Source organism: Epinephelus fuscoguttatus, linkage group LG3, assembly GCF_011397635.1.
Source record: "Epinephelus fuscoguttatus linkage group LG3, E.fuscoguttatus.final_Chr_v1".
NCBI classification, from domain to species: domain Eukaryota; kingdom Metazoa; phylum Chordata; class Actinopteri; order Perciformes; family Serranidae; genus Epinephelus; species Epinephelus fuscoguttatus.
Window position 1 is genome coordinate 29,768,589 of NC_064754.1, and position 9,463 is coordinate 29,778,051.

Genomic DNA, 9,463 nt, shown 5'->3' on the forward strand with positions numbered 1-9,463 from the left:
GCATCTGACACTTCACAGTTGGCGACATTAAAAACAAGACGTATACACAACAAAACATTCAAACAAGATAATTTATTTCTTTGTATTTTGAGAGGGTACAAAATGAATATATGAATGGTTACTGTTTAAATAAAATAGCTGGTGTTTCAATTATTCTCTGGCTTAAGAAACTAATGATATTCAGTCTATTAAAATGTGTGAGAACCATTTGTGGACCTGCTCAGAAGAACTCATCACATGTGCTTTATGAATCAGAAGTTGATATGCATCCAGTAATTAGACCCATTACATCAATAGAAATCAAATAACAGAGACTTCAGTGTGTCTGAAATGAAGATAAAACATAATGCAATGAGTGAGTTTAATATTTCAAGTAACTGAAGGACATTTGTTTCTCTTCTTTAAAATATTTTATCCTGTTTGTTCCCCTGAGTGTCTGACCAGCAGAGTTCGGCTGCAGGAGAGGAGATCCACATTACCCGGGGCCAGATGCATAAATGATGTGTTTGCAAAAGAAATATGCTTACACCACATTAACCGGTACCTATAAAGGAAGAATGTGCGATAAGAATGTGCGCAACTCACACATTCTTCCAACCAGGCATACACACGTTTTTAGCTGAGCTAGTTTTGGGTGAAATGATAAGGAGGAGATTAAAAACAAGTTGAGAAACAGATAACATTTTTAGGTTATCACCATCACTGACTGTGATATCATTTTTGCAGTCTAAACAGCGCTCTGTAACATTTCAATCTAAGGCACATTCATAAATTAAATTAAGTGTTTGAGTGATGAGTTTTGTCATCATTTTTATTCACATTCATCTCCGTTAGTGATTATTTGATATTGTCCTGTGAAGCACTTTATAAAGTCAGTTTCAACATGAGCGCTGTGAATGTATCACTGATCATCCTTCTGACGTTTAACAATAATGATGATTGAGATTTTACCGTGATGATGGTTTGCAGATATGTGATCAATTGGTGAAACAGAAGCTACAAATATCCACAGCTGTGTGTATTGACAGCCGCGCTGCTACCATTAGAGGCCCTCACTGATGCGACAGTTCATGAAATTGCACTTTCTTTATCGTGCGTCTTATTTACAAGTCTAATGACTGGTGGTATAGATATGCAAACAGATGTTTAAGGGCATTTCTACAAGCATTTATGGCGAACTGTGGGTGTGGAAATCAGGCTTGTGCATGTGCCACAATCATCAAGATTTAGAGAACAGGATCAGGTGTCGCACAGCTTTATAAATCGGACGAAAATAATGCATGTGCACATTTCTGCCTTTGTGCCTACACACAGTTTTAGTCATGAATCTACGCAGAGTTTTATGCATCTGGCCCCTTGATAGACTGACTGCTACTCGTATATAAAGTTTTCTTTTTACCCAGACTCCTCTGGAATATCAGCAGTGTCTAATTATAAAAGTGTTTAAAATCTTATTGGGTGGTGACCGTTTCTGTAACAGCGAGTCAGTTGTGTCGCCTTAACATGTCACATATAAACTGAAGTGGTGACACTTAATTGTCCTCCCTGGTGGTGGTGCAGCGTTCTCCTGCTCCTCTCATTTATCACACAATATAATTATAAAATATATATTTTTGGGTCATACGACATTATTGCACAGTAGAACTGAGGGGAATGTAATACTAAGGACTCAAAGGAACAGTGTTGCACATGTACAGTCCAGTCTAAACTACAGAGGACCCCTGCAGATTTATTTATCCTCCAGGACTGTGTGCACTTTCAGCGCCGTCCTCAAATGAATTCCAGCCCCTCAAACTTCACATCCCCTATCTTTGTCTCGGGCATAAGCACCCGACCGTCTAGCGTAAATGCAATGATGTAGGTGGCAATCTTGCCTGCATCCTCCTCTGATTTCAGGGCGAGAATTATCTGATCGTCTGTGTCTGGGACAAATTTAAACGAGGAGAAGCCGTGGGTTGGGTTGAGGGGTCCAACGTGCCGCACTGTTATGTAGCTGAAGTCTGCGGGGCAGGACAGGAGGAGGTTGGTGGCGCGCCGCTCGTCTGCTGTCTCTTCGTAGTGCTCGTGACTGGCACGGCGAGGGAGGAAGAACCAGCGCTGGAGACGCTCGCTCCACGCTGCTGATTCATGGATAAGGTAGCCTATAGAACAAGCAGAGTTGAAGAATGGAGAGTTAACAGATGAATTATGGAGACTGTGTGTAAATGTGACTGCCAATTATGGGTGTCATTTCTTCTTCATTCTCCTATGTAGATATAAATGTCTCATTCTAAGGTAACAAAAACGCAATTCTTATTTTCAGGTGATTTATTCATACACACTGAGGCCTAGTCCACACGAGCACGGGTATTTTTAAAAACGAACTTTTCTGGCCTCCAGTTATTAAAAAATCTGCGTCCATACGAGCTGTGTAATAAAAATACCTCCACCCACATGACACCACAAATTCCACTATCAAGCAATGTAATACACATGCCAAAGCAGTAGGTGGCGATATAACTCCTAACTGTAAGGCCACTGTAGCCAATAAGAAGGAAGTACAACATCATTACCGGAAAAACAACAAGCACGAAAAATCAATATAATAATATAATAATAAAAATATATATATATTTAATATGCTGCTAAATAACCTCAAATCGTCTCTCGCACACACTGGATTGGGTAATAACACAGCTGTTTTCTGTTTACATCGCACACTGTGACATCATACAATGGAGACGAGACAAAATAACTGCGGTTATCTTGTCCACACATGACTGCTGACACTGGACTTTTCCAAAAAGTTCACCCTGGACTCCGGTTACAGGGGCCCAAAACTGCGGTAACGTGTGGATGAAAGGCCAAACCGTGAGCAAAGACTCATGGTTTTATAAATACCCGCGTCGGTGTGGACAGCCCCTCACTCTTTAAAGATGCAAATACAACACTTTATTTCAATTAAATTAAATGTAAACTTTAAATAGTTTTACTGCAACCATTTATTTCAAGGTTTTATTTGTCTATTTTTGGATGAAGAAACCCCTGACATCTGAAACCCAATCTACACTCTTGGTGCAAATTCAGTAATTGTTGTAAGTGGACAGGACTATAAAGAAGAAGAAGAAGAAGAGGAAACAAACAAACAAAAAAGGTCAGGACCTGGTGGTTGTATCCCTGTTGCGCTCCGCAGGGCGTTGTAGTGCGGCACCCAGTTCTCATGCTGCACATCACCATGGTGGCCCACAACTTTCACCCACTCTGGGTGGTTGTTGACGACTTCTCCAGAGGTTGTGGTCCACTCTTTCCCCAGGCCGCCAACATACAGGTGCTCATCCTTCACTGCCAGCCACTCTGCTTTGAATCCTGCACACAGAACAAGGACTGGTTTGTAAGAGGGAATGTAAACCTCGTAAAATGGCCGCCAACCTTTCCAAAGTTGTTTGCTACAACAATACGGCACATCACACATTGAAACAATCTAAGAAGGGCTATAGTGGCTATCTTTATACTATATTTTTGGATTTTCATTCTCAAATTTTTGAGTGCAAAACAAAGAATGTACAAATCAAAGGATCTACATGTATACAATGGATAGAGTGAGCGACTTTTGGAGACTGACCTTTGGAGACTGAACCATCCCCATCAGGTAATATAACCCAGGGAACAGCCTGGTTGCCCTCGATCCTGTACACCACGCCTGTGCGGTCGTCCACACTGTACAGCTGACCGTTGAACGTCACCAGCTCGGACAGCTCCATACCTGCAGCACAGCAAGTCAAACAGTGAGGTAACCAACATACTGATGAGAAAACACAAACATTGTGAGCAGAGATCAGTTTGTGTCCCTCTACCTCGTCCTTTCTCAGCCAGATGACTCTCCAGTGTGACCGTCTCAGCATCCCACTCCACCTCCAGTCTGTCAGCGCTGTCCGAAACAGTCAGGTACCCTCTTTTCATGTAGCTGAACCACGTCTGATCCTTAGAGCTACGTGACGCTGTGTCCAGATCTGCAACCACACCAATCCGGTAACGAATGCCATGCTTTGTCTTCTCTGGAGGACTTAACGGGTATGTGTCATTGTAAGGTTTTTCCGCTCTCTGGTGCCGGGAGAGGCCTCGTGCAGTTTGTCTGTTAATGTCCCTGAAGACATCACCGTCACCCTCACTGTGCAGTTGCAAACTGTGAAACCTGTTGCGGTTGTAACCTCTGGTGACAGTGTCTCTGTCCCCGACTGTCCGGTGCAGGTATAACATGAGCACTAAAGCCAGCAGGGTGGCCACAGTGATCGCCCGCCATTTAGGGTGGAAGCGTGAGTCTGAGGAGGCAGCTTGTGTCATGGACGCCAAGGCCAGGGGGAGGCCTCGGACGGCAACACCAAAGGAGGTCATGGAAGTATCTTCTCCATCCTCACTGTCAGGCTTGGACTGGGGGTGATGACCACTATAGCCTGGGATAGAGAAGCACATCCGATCAGACGCTTGATGACGGACATGGTTGCACAAAATGTAAATGATAATAAAACTGACAAAGAGGAGAAAAGTGCATTTGCATAAACTGTAAGAATTATTAAATTGTTTTAAACATGCCAAGTCTGCTTAACACTTCTTAAGGTATTCAAATCACATGTCAAATTGTCTAGTTATTGTTCATTACATGGTACAAATGGCATTGTTTTCAGCTGACAAGGATCAAATCACTGTTTGTGAAGCTGTGTATTGTTAATTTCATCAAACTCTGTATAAAGTTTAAATAAAAAACACTGAAAACAATAGCTGGGGAAGATTAAACAATAAACATGGGAGAGGAGGACAACATGTCAGAAAAATGGGCTGTTGTTCCCATTGTTCTTTGTACACAACGGAGTACTGTTCTCGCAGAACCCCTAATATGCATACTGAGTAGGAAGCTGGGGCGTCTTCTCAGAATGACAAGCATATCACTAACTTGACTGTGTTCTGATGTTCATGTCAAATGACTTTGTCTCTCTGAGCCCCAAAGATATTCGTTTGTAAAATGACATATCACTAGTGCTGTGTGTGGAAACAGCCAACTCCTGATGATCATCTATTCCTGTAATTCTTCTGTGTAGTAGAAGTTTAACACCTCTCATGCCTGTTGTAGTCTTCTATTGGTAGTACACGTCAGTGTTATAAACAACTTATCTAAAGCTAAAAGCCAGAAAACACATTCAACACCTGTGATTTCACCAAATGTCAAGATCTAAAACTATGCTAACAATGTGCAGAAGATCATGGGATCCACAGACTGAACCCACATGTGCTAATGAATTATAGTTTCCTCTTTAGATCTACATACAGATGGTTTCATTTGAGTTACAAAAAGGTCTGACAAACCAGTATAGGGCTGGTATGTATATGTACATGCCAACAGACAACCTGCCTGCTGAAATACGAGAGGTGTGCTTGGTCTGTGAGAACAACAGTACCAAGGTGACCCTCAACCTTTCCGTTGTCAATGGCAACCATAGTTATAGTAAATACGCTTCAGCACAGTCATGGGTTAAGCTCCCTCAACCCGTCTGCACTGAGTCATGAAAACATTTAAACATGCCTTTAATAGTAGTCAAACACAACCAACAATACTTAAATTTACTAGATTTTTTCTTTCTTTTTTTTTTTTTTTGCAAATGTAGCACACCAGACCTTTATTCCTGCTGTTCAGAAAGCAATTTCCTGAAAAAGTGAACCAGTTTCCTAGCAATTAGGAATGATTGCTCCAGATTTAAACATATGATTGAAGCATAATCTTACAAGAAGTTAGTGTGACAACAAATTCAGCTTTACAATAAAGGGGATCTTGAGCAGTGGAGGATAATGCAACTGTATATTAAACATTTATTGCAGCGCTAAAGCAATATCTAGGTGGGACTGAAGTAGCAGAGCACTTGTGTAATTAAACTGATAAATCATCACCATTTTAGCAACAACCCAAAATAGGCCAACTGTCACCACAGCATTAACAAAATGTTTCTGTGAAAGAACAATATCAGCCTGAGAGAATAGTCTGCTTTAATCACTATCTTAAAAGTATGGGTGACAACACAAACCAGTTTTTAGAAATATTTACCAAGAGGCTGTTTAGTATTACTGTAGTGCACCACATAATCTAACATCCTTTACAGCTGGTAACCATTACCTCTCTTCTGTCTCTTCAGCAGCCCTCCACACAAACTCATACTCCTTAACTAACATGCTCTTTAACACACACACACACACACACACACACACACACACACACTCACACACACGGACATGTCAAATTGGCACACTCTCCACCAATATATAATGCCCTTATTGTCGCTATTGTATGCACAGCCCCTGTTTCCCATCCCGCGATGCACAGACCCAAACACTGCCTCCCTGTATGCTATATGCTGTGTGAAGAATTTAATTATTCACCCTTCCTTCGCCTCTTCTCCTCTGAACACGCTGTAACCATCATGCTGTTTGCCTTCGCACGCATCCCATGATAAACTCCACGTCCCTTCGGCCACTGTGTCCCGCATGAATAACTGATCTCTATCTCACCAAGTCTCCTCCTTTTCTCTCCATGGCACTCTGAAGTTTCTACCCCTGCTTGTTGAGTCTAGAAAAAAAAGTGAGGTTTCTCTAAAAAAGATAACGCTAAGGAAGGTGAGGCTGGAAACCAAACCTGTAAAAGGTATAGCGTGTCTGAGTTTTAACAACAGTGGGATTAAGAAAGAATAAGGCCTGGTCAGCAATTACTGATTAGCAGTGAGCACATTGAATTTTGAACAAAGAGTTTCAAAACCAGTTTTAATAGCCAAGGCTGCACTTTGAATGAGGGCTTATTTTAAATGTGGTTGGATGTTACCACACAATATATATAAGCCCAAATCCCCTGGATGGCTTTAATACGTCTAAGTCTCACCATTATGTCTCATGCCCACAGTGTCATTTAAGGTCACAACATGGGCAGCACCCGCCTCTAAATATGCGTCTGTGTGTGAGATTCTAGCACTGCTTCTGAAAGGATGTCAATCAACAGAAACTGTATAATTTCCCATTTTACTACTATTTTTTTTATACCAGTTTATTGAGCAAAACTACCCAATATTTGCAGGTTACAGCTTTAAAATGTGAAATGTTGCTTGCTTCCCTTCATTTATATTAAGGTTGATTTATTTATTTGACTGAAAGACAATCTTAACTCTCACTGACTGGCTTTTTCTGGAGCTTTTAACACATCTCTCCTATGAGAGGAGTTTACTCTGTTGTCATAGACATGTCATAATGCTTGAAGCTAGGAGCTGGACCCTAAGTTAAGGTTTTATTTCTCTCAAACTATGGTTTCCTACTATGATGCGCTGCTTAATTATTGTCTGTGACTGTTATTTAGCACGTGTAGGTGTGATGGAGATGTCTCAGTGTTATGGTATTTATATGTATCTTATTCTACACAGATTTCAGTTTGAGTCACATCCAACTGGATAAATAAACAGGGAAAACCACCAGTGTAAATGTTTGTGTCTTCCGTTGGTTTAATCTGACCTTCAGAAACACTCATAATCATAACAAAACCTATCCAAGTTAACAGAAACACTTCCTTTTACTATTAACATATATTCAATAATAGAGGAAGATGTAACAGATGCAGGCAGCTGAGTAATCACTTGTGTTGTTTTAACACTGACCAATAACAGTTCCAACAGTTTCCAAGACCTTCTTAGTACTGTATACTGTTGAGTCAACTTAAAACACAAAAGCACTAGTGCTTACCTGGTCTTTGTTGGTGATAAGGGTCTGTTCGTTATTTATAAGGGGGAAAGGGTTGGTGCAAAAAGGGGGAGGCATGTCATCATTTTTTTAAGCATTTGGGAGGGATTTATGTTTTTTAAGTTGGCTTAGGGTAGGGGCATACAGATTTAAATGCCTGTATTTTGTATTAATTCTACTCAAAACCCAGGCATGTCTTCTTAAAAAAGCATACAATGGGCATCAGGGTTGGAAAGCAAATCAAGCAGCCACCTGGATATTTTACCAGCATTTGGCTGGTGGCTGGTGCTAATTTCCAGCTCTGATGGGTATGCAAAAATCAGGCATGTTTTCTTTAAAAATTTATTAAAATAACACATTTTATCATTGCCGAAAAACTGTTAAAAAAAAAAAAAAAAAAAAAAAAAAATTATTACATTATGTTACATTTTGAAATTTCCAAAAGGTCCTTGGACACATCATGTGCAACGAATGCTTCCATTAGAAAAACAATTATAACCAGATATTTCATGAGATCACTTTAGGCTATATGTCATTTAAAATTTGGCCAAAAATAAACTGTCTCCACTGACTAACCACCAGCATGCAAGACAAGAGTGTAAAGCCATGGCTTCTTCAAACTCAGGATTTCTCCTTTAACTTTACTTTTAACTTTTACACATCGAAAGTTAAGTGTTAAAAATCGAATAACAAATTTAATTTTATGGTGGAGCCTCCATCAGTGACTGGCACTTTCCCCAGTCACTCATAAAGGCTCAAGGGAAAATATCTGTAGCTTTGAAGAGGGTCAAAAAAATAAATAAATAAAATAAAACACCCCCGTCACCCCTTTCCTCTGCTACGTAAAGAACAGTCCCTAACAGATTAACAATATGGCTGAAGAGACATTTCTTTCTTGATAATGGATGTAATTTCACGCTACAGCTCCCTCTCCCTCCATACCTGTGCTCTCAGACAGCCACGACGGCACAGAGTCATGACGAGTCAGTGAAGCTCCCCCCGGCAACACTTGTAAACTTTGACCAGCTCCACTAAAGTAAACAAAACGTTAAACCTCTAATCTTAACACAAATTCAATCACACTAAAGTTAAACGATATAAAGCCGACTTACTTCTGAATAAAATACATCAGTTAGCACTGCTAAACACTTGCTTATATAAAGAGCCGAGGAGACAGCGGTTCCATTTAAACGGTTAACGTTAGCTACAATGCTAACCGCAGCTAGCAACTTGAGCTCGCGAGCATTAACCTCTGACATGCTAACGGTAATAACGAGCTTAGTCACCGGACTTAAGACGCTGAGGAGTTACGATTTATCTAGTCGTCATTTCGTGACTGTTAAAAATCTCAGGGCTTACCTGGTACAGAGGGTCCTCATGCCCGACCGGCTGGCCATATTTGATGGACTGTTAGGTTAGCAACCTCTAGACGATTAGCTCCTCCTGTCTGGAGCCTGAGGCAACTGAACTGATGGCGTCAACTGCCCACAGTCTGTCAGAAACTTCACCACTGATATCCAAAATACATCTTACCACTCCCTGTGACTCATACTCATTTTTTCCTCAGGGTGACAAAAAGGAATAACTTTCAATAGAGGGTAATAAACTGCTGTTGAGCCCCCTGGACCTTGACCCCATTAATTATCTATATCCATGGGCGGATATGAGACAGTGGGCCCCTGGGCACAAAAGGCCTCATCACCTCTCTTACATAAGAGCAAGA

The 9,463-nt window shown here is 40.9% G+C and overlaps 1 protein-coding gene across 2 annotated transcripts; it reads right to left on the bottom strand.

The window, feature by feature from the left end:
• Positions 1 to 53: 53 nt before the first annotated feature.
• Positions 54 to 9,241, bottom strand: cant1b (calcium activated nucleotidase 1b). Of its 2 annotated transcripts, none has more exons than XM_049571325.1 (5): positions 9,100 to 9,241; positions 3,834 to 4,430; positions 3,602 to 3,742; positions 3,142 to 3,345; positions 54 to 2,141 (listed from the first exon to the last, which is right to left on the bottom strand). In XM_049571325.1, the coding sequence occupies exons 2-5, from the start codon at positions 4,369 to 4,371 to the stop codon at positions 1,771 to 1,773; spliced, it is 1,254 nt and encodes a 417-aa protein (XP_049427282.1). In that variant the 5' UTR covers positions 4,372 to 4,430; positions 9,100 to 9,241; the 3' UTR covers positions 54 to 1,770. The 2 variants fall into 2 exon arrangements, with proteins under 2 accessions (XP_049427282.1, XP_049427281.1); XM_049571324.1 differs by lacking the exon at positions 9,100 to 9,241 and adding an exon at positions 6,403 to 6,524.
• Positions 9,242 to 9,463: the final 222 nt, after the last annotated feature.

Excerpts from the sequence above, each read along its gene's own strand:
- cant1b (XM_049571324.1), bottom strand. The coding sequence starts at position 6,466 with ATGCGTGCGAAGGCAAACAGCATGATGGTTACAGCGTGTTCAGAGGAG. Across the intron at positions 3,743-3,833 it reads TCTGGCTGAGAAAGGACGAG|GTATGGAGCTGTCCGAGCTG; the intron begins GTAGAGGGACAC and ends GCTGTGCTGCAG. Across the intron at positions 2,142-3,141 it reads AACAGGGATACAACCACCAG|GCTACCTTATCCATGAATCA; the intron begins GTCCTGACCTTT and ends CTTGTTCTATAG.